The 23,925-nt window shown below is 37.4% G+C and overlaps 2 protein-coding genes across 6 annotated transcripts in view; both read right to left on the bottom strand.

Moving 5' to 3' along the window:
- The window catches only part of LRRC28 (leucine rich repeat containing 28), a 160,330-nt gene that overhangs the window by 54,656 nt on the left and 81,749 nt on the right, over positions 1–23,925 (bottom strand). For 4 of the 5 annotated variants that reach the window (XM_055326365.1, XM_055326367.1, XM_055326368.1 and 1 more), the window contains exon 6: positions 10,847–11,053. The exons of the other annotated variant lie outside the window; for it this stretch is intronic. In XM_055326365.1, coding sequence (XP_055182340.1) covers positions 10,847–11,053 — 207 coding nt within the window. The remainder of the gene's footprint in view (positions 1–10,846; positions 11,054–23,925) is intronic. 5 annotated transcript variants of the gene reach the window in all.
- On the bottom strand, positions 22,217–23,630 carry LOC129510308 (G2/mitotic-specific cyclin-B1-like). The gene is given in 2 exon segments (XM_055326364.1): positions 22,217–22,696; positions 22,699–23,630. Coding segments are annotated over 2 exon segments (1,281 nt in total). The 5' UTR covers positions 23,585–23,630; the 3' UTR covers positions 22,217–22,301.

Raw genomic sequence — 23,925 nt, 5'->3', positions numbered from 1 at the left:
CCCGACATGGGATTCGATCCCGGGTCTCCAGGATCGCACCCTGGGCCAAAGGCAGGCGCTAAACCGCTGCGCCACCCAGGGATCCCCATGATTACATTTTTAATGTAACTATGAAATGTGGGTTTCTTCACAACAAATTCGGAGTAATTTATAGTGTATTCCAAAAATCATCTTTAAAATAAGTTTGAAATGTACCTACATGGCATTTATGAAGAGAACTTTTCAGCTACTTTTTCCTAAGACTGACTTTTCTTTTTTTTTTAAATTAAATTAATTAATTAATTAATTAATTAATTTATTTATTTACGATAGTCACAGAGAGAGAGAGAGAGAGAGAGAGAGAGGCAGATACACAGGCAGAGGGAGAAGCAGGCTCCATGCAGGGAGCCCGACATGGGACTCCATCCCGGATCTCCAGGATCACGTCCTGGGTTGAAGGCAGGCGCTAAACCGCTGAGCCACAGGGGCTACCCAAGACTGACTTTTCTTAACAGTGTTAGTTTCTTTTTTAATCTTTGAAGTACAGTTGACACACCTGTTAGTTTCTTTAAACACATGCATACATGCTCCATTAAATCTTTTACATAATCATATTCTTTCTGATCTACGCAATTTGTACAATGTAAGATTTCACAGTGAATTATAATTTAATAAGATGCTTTAAACACCGATCATCACAACTGTTAAAATAAATGGATTTTAATGAATTTGAATGACTAAAGGCTTCTTTTGCTGTTGGTTTAAATATGCAAGTATCAGCATCTCTAATTCTTTTGTCCCCCAGCATCTCTTTTTGTGTTGCATAGTTTAGGTGACAAAGAAATTACTACGAGCAATCAGCTAGACACTATGCTAGGTGCTTGGGGTACAAAAGTGAAGACATACACAGCTCCAACCCTTTCTAACAGTCTAGCAAAACAATAAAAATAGTTCATGTTGACCACATGCTTATGTAGTACTGATGAGTGACACAGGTGTTTTAAATGGATCGTATTTAATTCTTACAATAGTGCTGTGAATTAGGTATTCATTTTACCTTGTTCCTGAGACTTAGACAAATTAATTAGCCTTTCTAAACCCAAGATCACACAGCAATTAAATGGTAGAGCTGGAATTTAAAAGCAGACAGCCTGGTTCACCATGATGTTAGTTAGAAAGCTTCCCAAGCACATCATTTCCATATAAGCAGGGAACTCCCACATAATGTAGCAGACAATACTCCGTAGCAAGCTGCATGGGTGGTGTGGCTATCAGGGGACAGGCACTGTGCACAAGCATCCAGGTATGATATCAGGAGATATTGCCAAGGAGATATGTGACGAATAAAAAATCCCTTTGCTTCTTTATTTTTTGATTTTTTTCCCTCTTTGCTTCTTTTAAAAGATCAGATAGCTGGTGGGGGTAGTTCTGACGTCTAGATTTACAGCAGTAATTTCAAGAAATACCAAGTAATTCAAGAATTCCCTCAGAGAAGATTTCATGCTGACTGTCCAGCAGACTCAGGAATTAAAACAGCAAGCCTTCCAGTGCCATGGAAACAGTGTGAAGAGCACAATGTCTTCGATCTGTATCTCTTCCTGAGCTGCTGCCCAGCTGGACTAGTACCTGTTTTTTTTCTCTGCCCCCCCCCCCCAAAAAAAAAACCTGAAGAACTTTGCTGAAAACTATGACTGATAGAAACTCCAGGTTTTTGCTTTAGACAACATCTTCCAGATTTCCCTAGTACTGTACATTCTTGCCACTATTTAAAAAACTCTGAGTTCCCAAATCAAATTAACAAAAACTTTGCTGGGAAAGATCCTGCTCAAAGATCTTATTTGGGATCCTTAGTTTTCTAAATTTCACATCTACTTATTTTTCTGAATTTCACATCTGTATCTTTTTACTATATTCCTTATGCTGTACATTACATTGCTGTGTGTTATTTTATTACTGGAAGACTGTACCTCTTAATCTCCTTCACCTATTGCATTCATTACTCTACCGCCTCCACTCCAGCGACCATTAGTTTATTTTCTGGTAGCTATCTATGATCTTTATATTTATGAACAAACCACATAGAGAGTTTATAAGTTTGTTAGATTGTTAGTTTTTCTTGTTTTTTAGATTCCACATAAAAGTGAATTCATATAGTGTCTTTCTCTGACTTATTTCACTTAGCATGATACCCTCTAGGTCAATCTATGTTGTCACAAATAGCAAGATTTCATTCTTTTTTTATCACTAATATTCATATATATTATATCTTCCTTATCCATTCATCTCAATGGACATTTAGATGGTTCCCATATCTCGGCTACTAGAAGTAATACTGCAATGAACATAAGGGTACATACATCTTTTTGAATTAGTGTTTTCCTTTTCTTTGGATAAATATCTAGAAGTAGAATTGCTGGGTCATAATGTAGTTCTATTTTTCAGTTTTTGAGAAACCACCATACTGTTTTCCTGAATGGCTGCATCAATTTACATTCCCACTAACAATGAGCAGAGTTCCCTTTTCTTCACAACCTTGCCAATCCTTGTTATTTCTTATCTTTTGATACTAGTCATTCTGACAGGTGTGAAGTGATATGTCAAATTGCAGTTTTGATTTGTATTTCCCTAATGATGAGTGATGTTGAGCATCTTTTCATGTGTCTGCTGGCCATCAGTATGTCTTCTTTGGAAAAATGTCTACTCAGGTCTTTTGCCCATTTTTTTTATTAGTTTGTTTATTTTTTTTTGATATTGAGTTTTCTGAGTTCTTTATATATTTTGAATGTCAATCCCTTATCAGATACATCATTTGCAAGTATCTTCTCCTATTTATTAGGATGCCCTTTCATTTTGTTAATGGTTTCCTTCACTGTTCAAAAGATTTTTGGTTTGATATAATCCCATTTGTTTATTTTTGCTCTTGTTGCCCTTGCCTGAGGAGACAGATCCAAAAAATATCACTAAGACCAATGTCAAAGGAGTTAATGACCATGTTTTCTTCTAGGTGTCTTATGCTTTTAGCTTTTATATCTATGTCTTTAATTTATTCTGAGTTTATTTTCATATATGGTGTAATAAAATTGTCCAGTTGCATTCTTTTGCATGTTGCTATACAGTTTTCCTAACACCATTTCTTGAAGAGACTATCTTTTCCTTGTTGTGTATTCTTGGCCACTTTGTCAGAAATTAACTGACCATGTTAAGTGTGGGTTTATTTCTGGTCTCCCTATCCTGTTCTGTTGATCTAAAACAGGTCTGTTTTTGTGCCTGTGCCATACTGTTTTGATTCCTATAGCTTTGAAATCAGGTAGCATGATATCTCCAGCTTTGTTCTTCTTTCTCAGCATGATATCTCCAGCTTTGTTCTTCTTTCTCAGGACTGCTTAGGTGATTTGGGGTCTTTTGTGGTTCCATACAAATTTTAGGATTATTTTTTCTAGTTCCATGAAAACTGCTATTGGTATTTAGATAGGAATTGTATTGAATATGTAAGTTGTTTTGGGTAGTATGGACATTATAGCAATATCACATCTGTACCTTTTAAAGAATGAGCAGTAGTTCTCTCTTATTATAAAATAGTATTAAAGAAAACAGGGCTAACTTTTTCATATTAATCACTTTCCCACCCCTAAATCCTATTCCAAAATTTAGACAAAAATATACTGTAGGTGAACTTTTCTCTTCACACATTAGCATAGTACAGTCAATGTCTGGCCCATGCTGCAGAAGCCATATTAAATAATCATATTAACTTCCTAAGAAAACCTTAAAGCAAAAAGCAAAGACCCAATATGATGAAAGAAAACAAAAAGCAGAGGTATCATTTAAGGCAGTGGAAAAGGGCAGCCCGGGTGGCTCAGAGGTTTAGCATTGCCTCGGGCCTCGGACAAGATCCTGGAGACCTGGGATGGAGTCCCACGTTGGGCTTCCTGCATGGAGCCTGCTTCTTCCTCTGCCTGTGTCTCCCCCCATCCCCCACTGTGTCTCTCATGAATAAATAAATTAAAAAATCTTAAAAAAAAAAAAAGACAGTGGAAAAGGGTCAAATAAGTAAGTAGCGGAAAATTTTTGTTACAAATACTTGCAAGAAGATAGAGTTCAAAAAGAGCAATGAACATCCATTTCCTGAAGAAATACAAGAGTTATAATAACTTCATTCTTGAAACAAGGTCTGAATGGACTTCAAAAACAGGATATTTCTCTCTCACTTTTTTCCATAACTAGTTTTTGAGCCTTGTTTTCAAACCCTTGTCTTCTCCTTTTCATTTTGCCTTTTGATTAGAGACATACCCAACAATACCCACAAAACACGGTACATTACATGATTTTAGTGGCATGTTTGGGTCTCTCCTTGGAAAGCAGTCATCATAACTTCTACTCATTTCAAACACTGGGACTTCTGGTATGTCCTAGAACAAACTTTTTAAGCACTGACTTATTTAAGACTACAAAACTTTGCAAATACTTCAATTAAACAATGACCTCAAGGCAGTAGTTCTTCAAACTGCAGATCAAATACATTCGTCGTTCAGCAAAGTACAGTTTATATTCATCTCTAAGTCTGAGATTACAGGATTATTAGCCGGTTTTCATCTAATTTCTATACTGGCTTGAAGTTTGAGTAGTTTCACTGCATGCACTGACTTAAATATTTTTTAAAAAAATAGGAAAAAGAAATTCTTTCCCTACTTTGTAAGCTGACACACAGCAAACAAGAACAAGAAACAATAGAAAAAAACAAGTACAGTTAACAGATTTTGTGTCTTATATAGCATTTGCAATGAGAGAAGGGATTTCAGCATAAGTTTTGAAAATGCCTGGAAGCTACTTTCTTTTTTTTTTTAATTTTTTTAAAGATTTTATTTATTTATTCATGAGCAACAGAGAGAGAGAGAGACAGAGACACAGGCAGAGGGAGAAGCAGGCTTCCCGCAGGGAGCCCGACGTGGGACTCAATCCCGGGTCCCCAGGATCATGCCCCGGGCTGCAGGCGGTGCCAAACCGCTGTGCCACCGGGGCTGCCCTGGAAGCTACTTCTAAAACTGCACCCTATTTGGCATAAACTACTTTTTTTCCTACACAAGGTATCCAATCCCTATAAAGGAAAAAGTAACTACAACTACTATAGAAAATTGGTAGCGATCTCCTCTTATGTGATAAAAAGGCCGGTTTTACCTCCCTATCAAAGTCATGGTGTTCAACCCATAACAGTAACGGAGTGGTCATCTCATTTGCAAGCACAAGCATAACTCTTGGAGAAAATATATACTGCACTACCAGAATCTCCAAGGACCAACTCTAGAACTGGTTTAGAAACCCAAATAGTTCCCTTATTAGCAGAAAGCTATTCTCTGCTAAGTTTTGGGTTCATTACATGTAGTTTATGTACTAGAATATTCTATACATCTCAGTGTCATTTGCCAAATGTTCTTGGTTAAGAATTCGTCCACTGTTTATCTAACAGTCAAAAATTCTACCTGCTGGGGCACTTGGGTGGCTCAGTCAGTTAAGTGACTGCCTTCAGCTCAGGATATGATCTTAGGGTCTTGGGGTCTGGCCCTGCATCAGGCTCCCTGCTCAATGGGGAGTCTGCTTCTCCCTCTGCCCTTCCCCACAGCTCATGCTCTCCTTCTCCCTCTCAAATAAATAAAAATCTTAAAAAAAAATTCCACCTGCTAACGTAGGTGGAACTTTTGCTTTCTCGTTTTCTTAAACTAGAGAAGTTACTACCATTGAGATTAGATGACACAGCACTTCCTGGGGGCTAACTAAAGGATGCTCTTCCACAGCCAATTCATGCCTGGGCGACCTCACAATATTTATATCTATTATTCATCATTAAATACGTTGTGAACATTACTGAATAATCGGGCTTATTAATTATGCAAGAGAAACCAGGAACACTTGGTAAAAAAAGCCTCAGAGGAAAAAATAAAAACTTTCCTTTGTATTTTCTTATGCTTTCAGAAGCCCAGAGGTGAGTCACAACTCTGGGAGCTATTTAGTGTGCAGAACTATATTGAATCAACAACCAATACTCTCATTTCAAAACCTCTAGTAGATCTCATAGCATGAGACTCAAGTGATTAGTTTCCCTGTCTTCCTCATTAATAGTCACCACTGTGGAAAAAGTTTCTGTTTGTAGACTAACCTGTCACTCAATTATGGTATCATTAGAATAGGAACATCCTTCTTTCTTGATGCATCTGTTCATCTTAAAAAGAATGTACTCAAAGAGCATTATGGTTTAGCTAGTCTTACATATTATTTAAGTCATCCTACATGTACCTTCTGTAGTTCTTTTTGAATATGCTGAAATATGACGTTCTTTTAAGAAGCCCCATAAAAACCGGCTTTTCTTCTAAGTCAACCTTCTTTCGTAAAGGAACCAAATTCAGTAAGTAACTCCCCAAAGTAGGACTCCTACCTCTAATCAAGAACAGAAGTATTATTTTACCCATTTCATAAGACTTCGAGTTCCTGTACTATGCTGGCAGAATCACATTTAAACATGAGACTTCTATTTGAAAACTTTAGTTATGTGTATGTGTGTGTGCATGTATACACACAGTTACGTCCTCACTCTTGTAAAGAGGCATCTCCATTTGCTAGGTTTCCAAGAACAGTTCAGTTCTCTGAGGAAAGGCAGTGCCAGCAGCCACATACTTCATTTGACTCTGTCCGCCATAGTTCATAGCATTAGACAGCTCTTGTTTATCAGAAAGGAGTTCAAAGAAAGGTTTCAAGTGCACAAACTCTGTGGAAGGACAGCTATGGATTTAGTTATTTTTCTCCAAAAGACTTAATTGAATTCCCCTTCCAAAGCCACCCTTGTGGTATTAAAAGGCAAAACAGAAAACAAAAACCCCCACAAAACCAAGAACACGGAGATGGCTGATATTCCTCAGATTCACTTCCATCATCTTCACAGATTATCCAGTCTCCAATCTCCCAAAGCCCTCTCTGGCTGTCTCAAGGTGGTGCTGATTTCTGGTTGTCTCATCTACTTCCTTACAAAGGTTTGCCCAATAAAACAGGGTATAAAGGCCACCAGTGTTCATATTTGCTTTCCAGCCCTGTACTCCTGCTGTTTTCAAAAGATCAGTCTGAGACCAGGGTGGAGCATTGCTTTAGGCAGCCTGTTTCTTTCTTGGTGGACAATTTTTATCCTCCTCCTCTTGCTTGTATATCTTTCTATGGTAAAATCAAACCTATCCACAGGCCTGTGTCCTGCCATGAGCCTTGCAAGCTGGGATAGTACCCAGAGGAGTGTGAAACTGCTTCCATCTCCTGGGCTGTCCGTGGCCCTAGGCTCAAGAGCTATGATAGCCCTACTGTTGTGAGAGACCCTCCTCAGAGCCCAGTGCAGATCCCCCTGCCTCTCAAGCTCTTTGACACCATATTGACTAGTTCACAAAGGAAAACTTCTCCAAACACAGGCAAGGTTTCGCAGGTGACAAGAAACCTAGAGACAGAAACCAATCTGCAAGGCTCTGCTCACCGCCGAACCGGAGTGCTGAAGAAACGCCCACTCCTTCACCCAAACCAGCACTTACCACAGTGAACAAAGATGCCCCAGCAAATAAATAACTGAGGTGCTAAAGCAGAAGAGCAGTGATGTGTAGTGGACTCTATCTTCTACCAATCTATCTAACAATCATTTCTATCACCTTGCACCAGCTACTGCCACTCTGGCCATCTGTTGCCATAGGCATTCAGCATAATATACAAGGCCATTCCTTGGCACTGCAAATCAACAATGGTCAAGTTCCTGCTGGAATGACCTCTTTTCTCCCAGCACCACTGCCATCCCACCACAGCACATGTTTGGCTGTATCACTGCTAAAATGACGGGAAAGAAGGAGTGGCACGACCAGGGTAATAAGGAGCCAAAGCTGGATGATCTACAGTGAGGTAGGGAGAATAGGCAAGATGAAGGCCTGGAGCTTGGTTGGACCTGAGATAGGGCCCACAGGCTAAAGACTGGTAAATGAGATTCATTTAGTTTAAAAAGTCCAAGTATATATGGGTTTCTAGGCTGAACCAGGGTTCCAGAACTAGATGGCACTCTGGTTAGTATACCATTGGTATGAGACATGAGAACGGGGCTGTGGAATAGAGCCACTAGCAGGATAAAGTCAGTTGTTGGATGAATGGTTTAGGCTTCAGATAAAAGCATATGTGATAGAAGAAACAAGAATACAAGGAAAATAAGTTATAAACTGCACAACTTCAAAATTAAGGAATCAGGAACTCCACTGAGGTTGAAGAGGCCAGGCAAAGTAAGAATGGCTAACCCCAAGAAAGAGCTAGAAAACAGGTCTCTGGCCTAAGCTTTTATAAGATTTTTCCTGCTGTAGGATCTGCTGATGATAGATTAGAAACAAGTAACTGGGAGCACTTGGCTCCCAGAGTGGGTAAGTAAGACAAGGCCATTTCCTCTGGCAGACGGATCCTGCTAAGCAAGTGGAGATAAAGATTGAATCAGGCCAATGAGAGGGGCCAAAGAAGTATTCGAATACAAAATGGTTGCCCAAACGACATTGGAAGTGGCTATACAACTAGAAAGATGCTCAGTATGGTTCTGCCCTACTCCCTTTTTTTTTTTTTTTAAAGAGAACTACAGAGAGAGGGGTGGGTGGAGGGGCAGAGAAATAACCTTAAGCAGCTTCTATGCCTAGCATGAACCTGACGCAGAGCTTGATCTTATGACCCTGAGATCATGACCTGAGCCGAAATCAAGACCTGGGCACTTATTCTACTGAGCAACCGAGATGCCTTAAGTTCAGCCCCATTCCCACATGAAGTCCCCCTGCAGAGGGATCATGCCCAGGATGTGGAGATAGCATGTCATAGTGGAAAAACTGTGGAGTTTAGAATCAGAGAGAGTCTGCAACTCAGTTTTGTCTCTCACTAGTTGTGATTCTAGATAGGTTAATTAAACTTCTCTGTATCTTAATTTCCTCATCTGTAAACCAAGGTTGTCAATAGGTTTTGTAATAACAGGTTCTATAATAATTAAATTAGAGAACGTCTGTACCATGCCTAACAGAATACCTAATTCAGTAAATGATTGTTCTTATAAATAGTTGCAATGGTATCACTAATGGATACACTCCTTATAGATGTGCTCAGTAGTAACAATAGTAAGAATAGTAACTCTACGAACAATAGTATGGGCAAGTCCAGACTTAACAAGTGAATCTGTTTCTGGGAACACCTGAGAGTCAAAGCATGGTTGCTTGTAATGGGATGTCCAGCTTGACCCTGAATGGTGGCGTTAGACCACTGAGTTCTACATCACGCAGATCAAATCATCACATCCTTCACTACCCCACCTCCCCCCTTTCCCTGATTCACTGATGGGCATTGACTATGCCATCCTAGCCATCACTTGGTAGGCAGTCAGCATTGGTACAGGCAGCAGGTCTAAGGAAGTGGTAAATACAAGTTTTGGTGGTTACTACAGAGGGTCTTGAATATGAGAAGGAGGACAGAACTTTTAAAAAGGAGGATATGATAATCCACAAGCTATCTTCTCAGTTGGGTCATCTGCATATGGTTCTTATATATAAGCTATCTTATTAGACTTCAAAATAACTCTAGAGTCAATAGGATAAACATTATTTCTGGTTCACAGATAAGGTAAATGAAGCTCTGAGAGGTTTTGGTGATTTACTCCAGGTCATCCACTGTGAAGTGGGGGGATCTAGGTTAGAACCTGGATCTTTGGTTTGTAGCTTAGTTCTTGACTGTTGTAGTTGTTTTATAACCTGTGGTTTATCCAGCAGTACTTTTATGTTTTTTAATCTATTTATATTTGATATTTTTCTCACTTGAAAGAAAGCTCTGGTTTCTTAGAAATATAACTTGCTTCTGAAATAGTTTTATTTCATTTTGCTAATTTTATAAGTATAGAATTTAATTATATTTATTGGAAAGTAATCTTCTTAAATTGGATAATTGGATAATTATTTGGTATTATTCAAATTGATTTTCATTTTCCAGTTATTTTTAATTGAAAATAATATGTGTACTGTATTATGGTAGAAAATATTTCCTCTCAGAGACTAGTAAATTATTTACTTCACTGCCATCAGGGATAAATTATTCATTATAAAAAATGCTTTTATGAGTAAAATCATAGGAGGCTTACTATGACAGCTTAGGTCTCTGTGGGGCCTCATATTTTAATTTCTTTTTAAATGGCACCTTTGTTTCTTACAAGTTAACAAAATAATTTAATTCTCAGTAAAAATAAATGTATTCTTTTATTAAAATGGGCCGGCTACAGAAATCTACAGTGAATAATATGTTATTTGCTAGCAACTGTGACATTTCGAGCTCTGCAGGCAGTTCAGCCAATTGTAAAGTTTTTAAAATTGTGTAGTCTGGTTATCTGGCAATGCTAATCATTAGGATGCTCAATACAAATTTTTCTACACAGAATTCAACATCTAAATGGATATCTTTGTACCAGATATCCTTTCATATTGCTATCCTTTCCTATTGCTCAATACCCTCTGTTGATGTTATGGTCTTAGGTATATAATACATACATATATGTGTGTGTGTGTGCGCGTGTGTGCTTTCATTCCTTTTTCAGAGTAAATCCTCTCGTATTGCCTGTATTTTGTCCCTAAACAACATTTATGCACAGATTTGTTTTAAAAGATGAAATCTTGGATTGAAATAAACTCTGTTAATGGGGAATGATGCTTTGTTCACTACCAAAATGGATTTAGAGAGACAATTCAAGATAAACAGAATGAAGGAAACTACTCTCTCCTTCCTAGGCAAGGACACAAAGACTTTCTGTTTTGGTCTTTGGCTTTTTTTCCTTTGCCAGACAAACACGATCACTTACCAAGTGGCAAAAATGCAAGACGGTTTCCAGCCATGGAGAGCTCATTGAGGCTGGGCAGCTGGCAGAGATGGCGCGGCACGCACCATAGACGATTTCGGTCCACGGTGAGGTACTGCAGAGAAAGGCACAGGTGAAGCCTCTCGGGTAAAGTTAGCAAACGATTGGTAGAAATGTCTAGTGTCTGCAGCTCCTTCAAATCGCCAACCTCTACAACCAAAATCAAAATTAAGATAAATCGCATCCTGATTAAATTAATTAAATCAAACGAATCAATACTGTTAACAGTTCAAAACAAATAAAATCAGTAGCTACAGCAATTTCCACAGACATGAATGTCAAAGTATGTAAAGAATCCAATAGAGGTAGGTATCTATAAATTAGCCTGCTAGAATATTCTTTTTTTCTAATGGAAAAGAGTGCTCGCCTAGAAAAAGGAGATACACAACGTAGTGAATATGAGCCAGAAGTCTATTTTCATGGCTTCTGCTTGTCGATGAATCAAAAGTTGTTGCTAGTGTAGGAAAAGAATAATCACAGTCACTTCCAGGTACCTGGAAGTCTTTGCTACTCTTATTTGACCTTCTACTATTTACCTAAGTAAATAGTAGGGACTTAAAACATAAATAGTACCTCAGCAAATATATCTTGTTCATATGAACTAAACAGAAAAAAACTTCTGGACAGAGAATTAGGATGTCTTTTGGAAATTTTCATAATGGTGAAGAATATAAAAGGATGAAATGGCTGGAAGGTAAGGTAATATTTTTAGATATATTTGGCCATGTGGTTCCTTTTTAAAAACCCAAAGTGTACACATCCTATGAAGAGTTACTTTCATTCCATCCAAATGAAGTCCTTTCATTTGCTTTAACATTCTCTCATTATCAGTACCTACTGTAATCTGTTCCGTGGTGAGTACAACTAATGTCTCTGTATTATGCCAAATCATCAAGTATGAAGGTTTGGAAGTTCTTTACACAGTACTTTATCCTTTTTTGGGAGAAATCACTGCCAGGAAGGCTCTCTGAGCAGAGTAAGCTCTGCTAAGCAATCTCTAGGGAATGGACATTTACCCTATCAGGACAGTACAATCCACTCAAGGCTCCACAGGATGTGCTATGTAGCGCAAGTCTACTTCTTTCACATGACGGAACTTCCAATTTGCAGTCCATTGAGGCCATTTCTTGGTCTTCTCTGATCCTAACCCTGTTCCATGAGCCGTTCCCCTCAGGGTAAGGTGTCCCATGTTCCTATCACTTTATTGCACCTCCCCCTCCCAGGTACATCCCAGTTTATTCAGGGTTTGGGTTAGTGTTAGCAATGTCTTCTCTACTAGACAGAAAGTCTTCTGTCCTCTTGGATCCCCAATTAACAGTTCTTACTGCTACAGACCAGGGGTTGACAAATTAGGACTCAGAGGACTCATTAGGACCCATGGTCTGCTTCTATACTGCCTGCAAGCTAAGACTGGCTTTTACATTTTTAAAAGGTGGCAAAAAAAAAAAAAAAAAAAAAACAACAACAACAAAAAACAAAGCCAAAAAGGAATATGTGGCAGAGACCATATGTGGCCTGCAAAGCTTAAAATATTTAGTCTTGCCATTATAGAGGTGGAAAAAGTTTGTCAGCCTTTGTTGGAGACTGTTACCCAGAACATTTTTAGTGACTAGTTTTAATAAAAGTAACAGAAGTGCCAAATGTATTAATTTCTCATTGTTTGTATAATATTACAAGGAATTTGTGCCAGGAAATTCACACTTTATTGCTCAGTTTCCCCAATACTGAGCAATATATGCAGTTGAAGATGGGTAAGGAGGATTCAGGGAACACTCTGTGATGCTTAATTGGAGTTTTGTTCTACTTGAACCTAACTGAAGCACACGGGAGTCAATTTCATTCTTGGTTCCATTAGCATAGTATTTCATTTAGATATGCCTGCCAATCTACCTGTCTAATTCACACACAAAAAAAATGCTTCTAATTTGGGGTGTGTGGGGTAAGAAGTTGTGGGAAGAATCATGTTCTAGCATTGCATAAATAGTAACAAGAAACCTTCCTCACCTCACTTTATAAAGTGACCACAGGAGTGAAATAGGACAGAAGTGCAACCAAACAGCTACACATCCCAGGGCCAGGTGCCAAGAGAATCAGTTGGGATCTCTACCACTGAGAGTCACAGCACATATAGGAGACAATGTGTGGGGCACATGGGTGACTCAGTTGGTCAAGTGTGTCGGACTCTGATTTCAGCTTAGGTCATTATATCAGGGTCTCTGCACAGAGTCTGCCAGGGATTCTCTTCCTTTCCCTCTGCCCTTCCTCCCACCCACATGGATGCCCCCATCGCTCTGTTGCTCTCTCTCTAAAATAAATAAAATCTTAAAAAAAAAAGAGAGATACTGTGTGATAGGAGGTCAGAGAAAGAAGATGTAAATGAGGGGTTGGAGAAACTTTTGCAAAATGTACTGGCGGAGACAGGAACTTGAATAGCTGAGAAGAAAAATGGATAGTTGCCAGCAGGGGCTGGGTGTGGGGGTGGGGCTGAAAGATCAGGAAGGCACAGAAGTGAAATAATAATAAGCACAGCATGTACAAGGGGCTATCTGAAGCCTAACAAGTATCAAAGACACCCATGGGAGAAGAGTAGGAAATAAGTTCCTTAGGAAGGGCTTCGTGGAGACGTGAGTGATAATGAATACTGGGTAGAGAGGTTTGGACTTACTGCCGTGAGAACATGACATCTCCTGAAGATTCATACAGGATAACAGTGCTCTTTTGTAAAAACTAGAATGATGGGACATATAAAAAGCAGTGGAATGGAAAGAGATTCAAGGCTGAGAAAACAAGGAGACATTTGACTAGACAGAGGCAACATGACAAATTTAAAGAATTTCAGAGATATTTTAAGAAAAGTATGAGGTATGCTTGATTGGAAACAGAAAATAGTGAAATAAAAAATGGTCAAAGATAATTTTAGTGTTTCTAGGTTATTAAACTCTAGATATGGTGAGGCTAACACTAAAACTTAATTTTTTATGAAAAAATTAAAATTATATCAATACTTCTGAATTGCAGTATCAAACCATATTTTGAAAGAAATTTGAAAAATCTATTAAAAATCATATGGAAGCAAGCAAAATAAATTATTTTAATCATTTACAAAATAATTAAATGTGTAAAATAGTGTTTTGATGTGGCTGCAAAAATTACTAAGGCTTGTTACCACTAATTTATTTTTAAAATTTATTTATTTATTTATCTATTTGAGAGAATGTGCACTTGAGCAGGTATAAGTGGGGGGAGGGGCAGAAGGGGAGGCAGAGGGACACAGAAACTCGGGAGCCTTAAGCAGGGCTTGATCCCAAGACCCTGAGATCATGACCTGAGCTGAAACCAAGAGTCAGGAGCTCAACTGACTGAGCCTGACCTGAGCCACCCAGGTGCCCCAACTGCCCACCATTTCAATTCAGTATTGTCTTACTGTATTGTGAGATGGAGAAATACTATGTGGTCATGATTTAAAATTTTCCATAATGTGATGATTTACATTTGACAGCGGTAACATCAATATTTATACTCTGCTTTGGCAGACATGCACACATATTTCAGATATTAAAATTAATAAACTTCTGACCAAAAAAAGGAAACACATAATGTCGTACCAAAGGTCAAAGTACTGAGGAATGGGAAGAAGAATGAAAAGCTGACATTTCTTACTTCCTATGTGAGATGAATAAAAGCATTTTATTAAATCTGAAACATTCTGGACTGCATATATTAAATGAATAAGTACAAAAAATGATATTATTCTTCGTAGCTTACTATTTAGGCCTTTTCAATTGTTATTTAGTGATTTTGTCAAAAGGGAAAGGAAGAAAAATAAAAATTAAATAGCTTCTCAGGTAGACTCAATTAAACATAATTTTCATGACCACTTTATACCAGGCTGCAAATCTAAGACTACATATGTATGGCATCTTAATTTCAATAATCAATTAAATAATATACTTGCTTAAGCTCAGCTAATGCAAAATACATTTTTTTCAACTTTTTAATTCAAGTTCTAGTTAGATAACATACAGTGCAATGCTGGCTTCAGGAGCAGAATTCAGTGATTCATTGCCCACATACAACACCCAGTGCTCACTGCAAGTACCTTCCTTAATACTCATCAGCCCATCCCCCAACAACTCCTCTCATCACCCCTTAGTTTATTCTCTATCTTTAAGAGTCTTTTATGATTTGTTTCCCTCTTTCTTCTTTTTTGGGGGAAATTACATTTTTAGAAAGCAATTGAGTCAAACAAAAGTTATCTAAGATTCTAATTTGAATTCAAGAAAGAGGAAATAAACCTGAGGTAAAAAGAGATAAGCCCCAAAAGCCAATAAATGAATTCAAACAGAATACTAAAATATATTTGGATAATAACAAGAAAGGCAGGAAAGAGGGAATAGAGACAAAAGTAGAGATTACAAACAGAAATCTAATAAATGGTAGGCCTAAATCTAATGAGGTCAATAAGAACATTGAAAGCAAATAGCCTGAGGACACCAATTAAAAGAGATTACTGGATTGGATTTAAATACAAGATCCAAGTATAAAAGGAACCCATTTAACATATAAATACATGAATAGATTAAATATAAAGTGATAAAAACACGTCATGCAAACCATAACCAAAAAAGAAACAAAAAGGAAAGCTGTACCTTCCAGTAGGATGCAGTGAGGAGGCTGCCAAATCCTCTGCCCAGAAAGTAACTATAAAATTCCACAAAATTGTCAAAAGCAACTATTTCAGTACTCTGGAAACTGACCAAAAGTTTTCAACAAATGGAAAAGCACGTATTTATGAAAAACTATAGCACTTCCACTAAGAAGAGCAGAAATGGGACGCCTGGGGGCTCAGCATTTTAGCACCTGCCTTCAGCTCAGGGTGTGATCCTAGAGTCCCAGGATCGAGTCCCATGTCGGGCTCCCTGCATGGAGCCGGCTTCTCCCTCTGCCTATGTCTTTGCCTCTGTCTCTGTGTCTCTCATGAATAAATGAATTAAAAATCTTAAAAAAAAAAACGAGGGGATCCCTGGGTGGCGCAGCGGTTTAGCGCCTGCCTTTGGCCCAGGGCGCGATCCTGGAGACCCGGGATCAAATCCCACGTCAGGCTCCCGGTGCATGGAGCCTGCTTCTCCCTCTGCCTGTGTCTCTGCCTCTCTCTCTCTCTCTCTCTCTCTCTCTCTGTGACTATCATAAATAAATAAATTAAAAAAAAAAAAAAAACGAAGTGCAGAAATATGTGGTAAGCTCACTTGGGGTGGCTCCCATCCCTCTACCCAATTCTAATATGGCAGAGAGGGTATGAACACTAGCAGCTTCACTGCTGGAGGGAGCTGACATGATTTGGAGCAAAAGGTGAAAAACCCACACCCAGTACTGTCCTTAATAATTAGTAATAATCTTGGTCACAAGTGAATAAGAGAGGCTAATGATTTTATGAGGCTGTGAGATGTTCTTGATTGAGGCAAGCAATGAATTGGGCAGATAGGTCAGAAAATTAACAAGGAGGTATGGGCTATAAAACAGGATGATCTATTGGATAGACTCTTCACATATATCTATATTTGTAGATTTACAAATTCCAGGTCTATAGAGAACTTGCACATGTGTACAGAGGAGAAAAGATAGAGACCAACAAAAAACAATAGAGTACATTTGGAAACTGCCTAAATGTTAAATGGGTTTCTGAACCCACATGCACCTACTGTCAGAAGAGAGAAGCCATACTAACTCCAAGTGTTGACCACCAAGCTATACAGAAATAGGAACAAATCCTAATAAGCTAGGCTTAAAAATTAAAACAAAAAACCCCACAGAGAAATCAATGGTCACATTCTGTGGGGGAAATGGATTTCATGTTTAGTCTGGGTAAATTACCATGAATATCAAATAAGTAAATAGAAATAACAATAATCCTCAGGTAGGGAAAAAAATCAGAATCCAGAGTTACAATATATTATTTAAAATATCCATTAAAAATTATGAAATATACAATAAAATAAGAAAGTGTAACCCCATACTCAGGAAAAAATGAGTAAAGAGAAAATGATTCTAAGTGGTTCAAGATGTTAAATTTAGCAGACAATGACTTCAAATCAGCTATAATAAATACACTGAAAGAACTAAAAAGAGAGGTGCCTGACTAGCTCAGTTAGGTAGAGTATGCAACTCTTGATCTCAGGGTCATGTGTTCAAGCCCCATATTGGGTCTAGAGAAGGAAGAAGGAAGGAAGAGGAAGGAAGGAAGGAAGGAAGGAAGGAAGGAGGAGGAAGGAAGGAAGGAAGGGAAGGAAGCAAGGAAGCAAGCAAGCAAGGGAGGGGGACAGACAGACTAAAATGAACAAGTCCAAAGAAGGAAAGTATGATGATAGTGACTCAAAAAAAACAAAAAAAATCTAAAAACTAAAAATCAATTATAAGAAATATACTGGAAAGTTCACAGATATGTGAAAATTAAACAACATGCTACTCAACAACTGAGTCAAAAATCAAGAAAAAAAATTTTTTAAATGCCTTGAGACAAATGAAAATGGAAATACAACATACCAAAACTTATGAGATACAGCAAAAGCCGTTCTAAGAGGGAACTTCCTAGCAAAAAATGCCTCCCTCAAGAAACAAGAAAAAACCCCAATAAACAAATTTAATTTTATATTTTAAGGAACCAGAAAAAGAAGAACAAAGTCCAAAATTTATAGAAAGAAGGAAATAATAAAAATCAGAGCATAAATGATATATAGACTAAAAAGAAATAGAAAATAAAGAGCTCATTTTCTGAAAAGATAAACAAAATTGACAAATCTTTAGCTAGACTCACCAAGAAAAAACAAGATGACTCAAATAAGATCAGACATAAAAGAGGAGACTTATACCACAAAAAATACAAAGGAGAGTACTATTAACAATAATATGCCAACAAATTTGACAATCCAGAAGAAATTGATAAATTCCTAGAAATATATAACCTACCAAGAATGAATCATGAAGAAACAAAAGATCTGAACAGACCATTTACTAGTAAGAAGGTTGAACCAATAATAAAAAAATCTCCCAACAAACAAAGTCCAGAACCAGATGGCTTTTCTGGTAAATTCTACCAAATATTCAAAGAAAAATTAATACCAGTCTGTCTCAAACTCTTCCAAAAAACAGAAGAGGAGGGAGTACTTGCAAACTCATTTTATGAGACCAATGTTACCTCAATACCAAAACCGGACAGAAGTGTCCCAAGAAAAGAAAATTACAGGCCAATATTCCAGAAGGACAGACACAAAAGTTCTCAGCAAAATATTAATAAACTGAATTCAATAGCACATTAAAAGGATCATATACCATGATCAAGTGGATTTAACTCCACAGATGCAGGAACGGTTCAACATCTTTAAATCAATCAATGTAATAACACCACATTAACAAAATGAAGGATAAAAATCATACGATCATCTCAACAGATGCAGAAAAGCATTTGACAAAATTCAACACTGTTTTATAATAAAAGCTTCCAACATAGTGGGTACAAAGGAAATTTACTTTAACATATTAAAGGCCATGTATGACAACCACAGCTATCATACTCAACAGTGAAAAGCTAAAAGCTTTTCTTCTAAGATGAGGAACAAAGATACCCATTCTCATTACTTTTATTCAACATATTATTGGAAATCCTAGCCACAGCAATTAGGCAAGAAAAAAAAGCTATCCCAATTGCAAAGAAAGAAGAGCGTCGCTAATTGCAGATAGCATATACAGAAAACTCTAATGACTCTACTAAAAAACTGTTAGACTGATAAAGTTGCAACATAAAAAATGAATACATAAAAATTGGTTGCATTTTAATACACTAATAATGAACTGTCAAAAAGAGAAATTTAATAAACAATTTCATTTCCAATTGCATCAAAAAAAAAAAAAAAACAAACCTAGAAATAAATTTAACCAAGGAAGTGAAAGACCTGTAGACTGAAAACTGACACTGATGAAAGAAACTGTGGAAGATACCAATGAATAGAAAGATATACTATCCTCTTGAATTTAAAGAATGTTGTTAAAATGTCCATACTACTGAAAGCAATCTACAGATTCAGTGGAATCCCTATCAAAAATATCAATGGATTCTTCCACAGAAACAGAACGTATAATCTTGAAATTTGTATGAGAACACAAAAGATCCCAAATAGCCAAAGCAATCTTGAAAAAAGAACAAAGCTGGAGGTATCACACTCCCTAGTTTTAAACTATAATACAAAGCAATAGTAATCAAAAAGCATGGTATTGACATAAAACAGACATATAAATGCATGGAACAGAATAGAGAGCCCAGAAATAAACCCATGCATATATGGTCAATTAATTTACAACAAAGGAGCAAAGAATATACAATGAAGAAAGAATAATCTCTTCAATAAGTGGTGTTAGGATCACTGGACAGCCACATTTAAAAGAATGAAAATGGCCACTATCTTACACCATACACAAAAATAAACTCAAAGTGGATTAAAGACTTGAATATAAGACCGAAACCATAAAATGAAATGAAATGAAACCATAAAACTCCTAGAAGAAAACAGCCAGTAAGCTCCTTGACGTTGGTCTTGGCAGTGATTTTTTTAATCTGACACCAAAAGCAAAGGCAACCAAAGCGAAAAATAAACAAGTGGGACTTTATCAAACTAAAAAACTTCTGCACAGCAAGAAAATGAAAAGGCAACCTATGAATGGGAAAAAAATATTTGCAAGTCATATATCTGATAAGGGATTAACATCTAAAAAAAAACCAACCAAAAAAAAAAAAAAAAACTTCCTACAACTCAATAGCAAAAAATCCCAAACAATCTGATGTTAAAATGGGCAGATCTGAATAAACATTTTTCCAAAGAAGACATGCAAAGACACATGAAAAGATTCTCAACTTCACCAATCATCAGGGAAATGCAAATCAAAACCACAATGTTGTATCACTTGATGCCTCTTTAGACCGGCTATTATCAAAAAAGACAAGAAATAACAGGTGTTGGTGAGAAGAAAAGGGAATCCTCGTGCACTTTTAATGGGAATGTAAATTGGTACAGCTACTGTGGAAAACAGTATGGAGGTTTCTCAAAAAACTAAAAACAGAATTACCATATTATATAGCAATTCCACTTCCAGGCATTTATCCAAAGAAAACAAGAACACTTACTCAAAAACAAAGAACACTTATCCATGTTCACTGCAGCAATAGCCAAGATATGGAAACAATCTTAGTATCCACTGATGGATGAATGGATAAAGAAAATGTACAATGGAATATTATTCATCCATAAAAAACAATGAAATCTTGCCATTTGTGACAACATGGATGGACCTTTAGGGCATTATGCTAAGTGAAATAAGTCAGAGAAAGACAAATATCTCTCACTTATATGTGGAATCTTTTTAAAAAGTTCATAGATACAGAGAATAGAAGAGTGGTTGCCAGAGGTGGGGGGTGGGGATGGGATAGGCAGAATGGGAGAAGAGGATCTAAAAGTACAAATTTCCAGTTATAAAATAAGTTATGGGGATTTCATGTACAGCATTAGTAACTACAGTTAATAATACTATATTGTATATTTGAAACTGGATAGAGAGTAAATCCTTTTTTTAAAAAAAAAGATTTTATTTTTAAATAACATCTATATCTAACACAGGGCTGGAACTCACAACCTCGAGATCAAGAGTCATACACTCCACTGACTGAGCCAGCCAGATGTCCCTAGACAGCAAATCTTAATAATCTTCATCACAAGGAAAAAAAATTTTGTTAACTATGATGGTGGATGTTAACTATACTTTTTGTGGTGATCATTTTGCAATCTATACAAATATCAAATAATTATGTCGTACACTGGAAACTAATATAATGTTTTATGTCAGCCTCACCTCAGACAAAAATGAAAAAATATTTATTAATAGAAGGCAATAAAGGAGCTAGAGAGGAACATAAAAGATATGAGTTGTGTAGAATACAAACTATAAGATGACTGATGTAAATATGTCCATATTAACAATTACAGTAAATGTCAACAAACAAAACAATCCAAATCTAATGAGAAAGTCAGATGGCCTAAAAAACAATATGCTGCCTCTAAGAAGCACACTTCAGATGTAACTGTACAAATCGGCTGAAAGTAAAAAGTATGCAAAATATATATACCAGGCAAAAAACAAGAAGAGTGATATAACAGCTATATTCATATCAGAAAAGTTAGACATTAAGACAGGAGATATTACTAAGAATCAAATAGAAACACTTCATGACAGTAAAGTGATTAATGCTCATGGCATATGTAACAATTTTTAAGTATATGTACCCTAAAAACCCAAGTGTACATAAAGCAAAAACTGAACAGAAAGGAAAAGCAGACATTTCAACAATGACGGATGGAGATTTTTGCACTTTACTCCCAATACTGACAACATCTGGTCAGAACATAAGCGAGGATGTGAAAGACTTAAACCACACAGACCTAATTTGACATTTACAGTGTACTACAGCAGAATACACATCCTTTTCAGGTGTACATGGGGCACTCTCCAGTACAGAACATCCACTAGACAAAAAAACCACATCTCATATTTAAAGGAATTGAAATTACACAATGTTTGTCCTCTAAACAAAATGGAATTAAGTTAGAAATCACCAATAGGAAGAAGTCTGGGAAATTGCCAATATTTGGAAATTAACACTTCTAAATAATCCATGAATAAAAAATTACATGGAAAATTACAAAACATTTTTGAATAAAAATACAACATACCAAAACTTATGGGATGCAGTTAATGAAGTGCTTAGTGTAAAATTTAAAGCTTTAAATGCCTACATTGGAAAAGAAAGTTTCAAACTCCTTACCCAAGCTTCCACCTTAAGAAATGGGAGAAAAAACTGAAAACTAAACCCAAAGTAAGCAGAAGAAAATAAATAATAAAATTTCTAAAAAGTCTAAAGGTACTATGGGGGTGGATGAAGGCTGGTGTACAAGAAGCACAGAGAAATTTCAGGGGATATTGGAATTCCTCTGTGTTTCACTCTGGTGGTGGTTACACAACTCAAAATACATATTTTAACATATATGTTAAAAATTAAAAAGTGACACATATTATTTTCAAAAATAAAATTCTTTCTAAAAGTTAATAAAATATACATCAAAACAAAAATTTAACCATTCCATATATTGATTCTCTGGACATTAGAAATAAATTTTGGCATAAAATGTATATAATTCAATCAGTTCCTCAGCTGTTTTTTTTTTTTTAAGGTGTAAGAAGTTAAAAAGGACCACAAGCTCTATTAAAAGTAAGTAAAGGTAACATATAATATATACAGATGGCACATGGTGCCAATTTTATTTGCAGATATTACAATACTCCAATGCATGTTTACAAGTTACACCTTTGCCACAGCCTTGGCTAAATCTTGAACTAGTGCAGAATTTAGCTGTGCCAGAGTGCTGATCTTAGCATGCTTAGAGGCGGTATACTTGTTCTTGATAGTCATGTGCTTTGTAAGCCCATGATTCAAAATGACTATATTCTTAGCCAGGTGTTGCATAACGTTTAGAAGGGATTCTTCAGTGTAGGACAGATAATGCTGTAGAGTTGGTGTCCATTCACCATTATCGAGAATTTTCAGCACTAAGCAAAAAGCTCCTGCTGCAATCTGAGAAGGAGGAAAGTGTACCATATCGTAGTCCAACATAGATAGCTCCATCAGGTATTTGGCCAAAGTATGTTGCTCAACATCAACCTCTCCAATCTTAGACGCTCTCCGAAGGAAATGCAGGGTAGAGGGAGGCCCAGACCAAAATTTAAAGATCTTAGAATCTTCATTTCCATCTGTCTGATTTGGTGTTTAGTGTAAGTATTGTCAGTCACAAAGGCAAAGTCACCAATTTCTGGAGGGTACATTTCCTCATATTTGCTTGCAATAAACATGGCAGTGACACCAACCAGCTGCAGCATCTTCTTGGGCACACAGTTATTCTGCATGAACCGATCAATAATGGAAACAGTCATGTACATGGTCTCCTGCAGTAACCTGAATTTCATTTGAACCTGTACTAGCCAGTCAATTAGGATGGCTCTCATGTTTCCAGTGATTTCATGACCCAGTAGGTATTTTGGTTTGACTGCTTGTTCTTCCTCAAGTTGTCTCAGATAAGCATAAATATCTTTCACGTATTCACTACAAAGGTTTGGATCAGCTCCATCTTCTGCATCTACATCATTCACCGCAAGAATTACATCAGAGAAAGCCTGATACAGATATTCTTCTGCAGGAGCACATCCAGATGTTTCCATCGGGCTTGGAGAGGGAGTATCAACCAAAATAGGCTCGGGCGCAAGTTTTTCTTCTTTAACCGGCTCAGGTTCCAGCTCTGGTTCCGGCACAGGGACAGGGACAGGCTTAGGTGCCTTCTCCAGAGGCTTTGGTATTTTTTTAGCAATGACTTTTCCAGGAACCGCAGTTTTTGCTTCCTTTTTCAGAGGCAGTTTGGCCTGTGGTTGTTCACTGACTTTGTTACCAATCTCTCCCAGAGCAGTTCTTGGCCTCAGGCCGGGCTTGGAGGCTGCAGCAGAGCCCAGAGGCACTTGCTTCGCCCCTGCCATACCGATCTTCGCCTTGTTTTCAACATTCACTTTTGTGTTCCTGGTGACCCGGAGCGCCATGGCCGCGTCTTCACGGGGGGAGAGGAGAGCGCGGGAGCCGCCGACGAGCCGGAGCCGGGAGCCGGGAGCCGGGAGCCGGGAGCCGGGAGCCGGGAGCCTGGAGCCGGGAGCCGGGAGCAGAGGCCCGCGGGTCAACAGCCGTTCCTCCGCAGCACTCCTCAGCTGTTTTTATTTCTAATAATGCGCTACTTGCATTTTTCTGAAGGCTTTTTAAAAATATGGCATCATTACATTTCCTATTACATTTCTATAATTAATTTTATCATTAATAAATTTAACGCAGACACCTTCAAAAGCATTTATTACTACGTTATTATGAAATTAATGCAGTATTACTGATG

The sequence above is a fragment of the Nyctereutes procyonoides genome, unplaced genomic scaffold, assembly GCF_905146905.1.
Source record: "Nyctereutes procyonoides isolate TBG_1078 unplaced genomic scaffold, NYPRO_anot_genome, whole genome shotgun sequence".
Lineage (NCBI taxonomy): Eukaryota > Metazoa > Chordata > Mammalia > Carnivora > Canidae > Nyctereutes > Nyctereutes procyonoides.
This window is presented reverse-complemented; position numbering and strand designations above follow the sequence as displayed.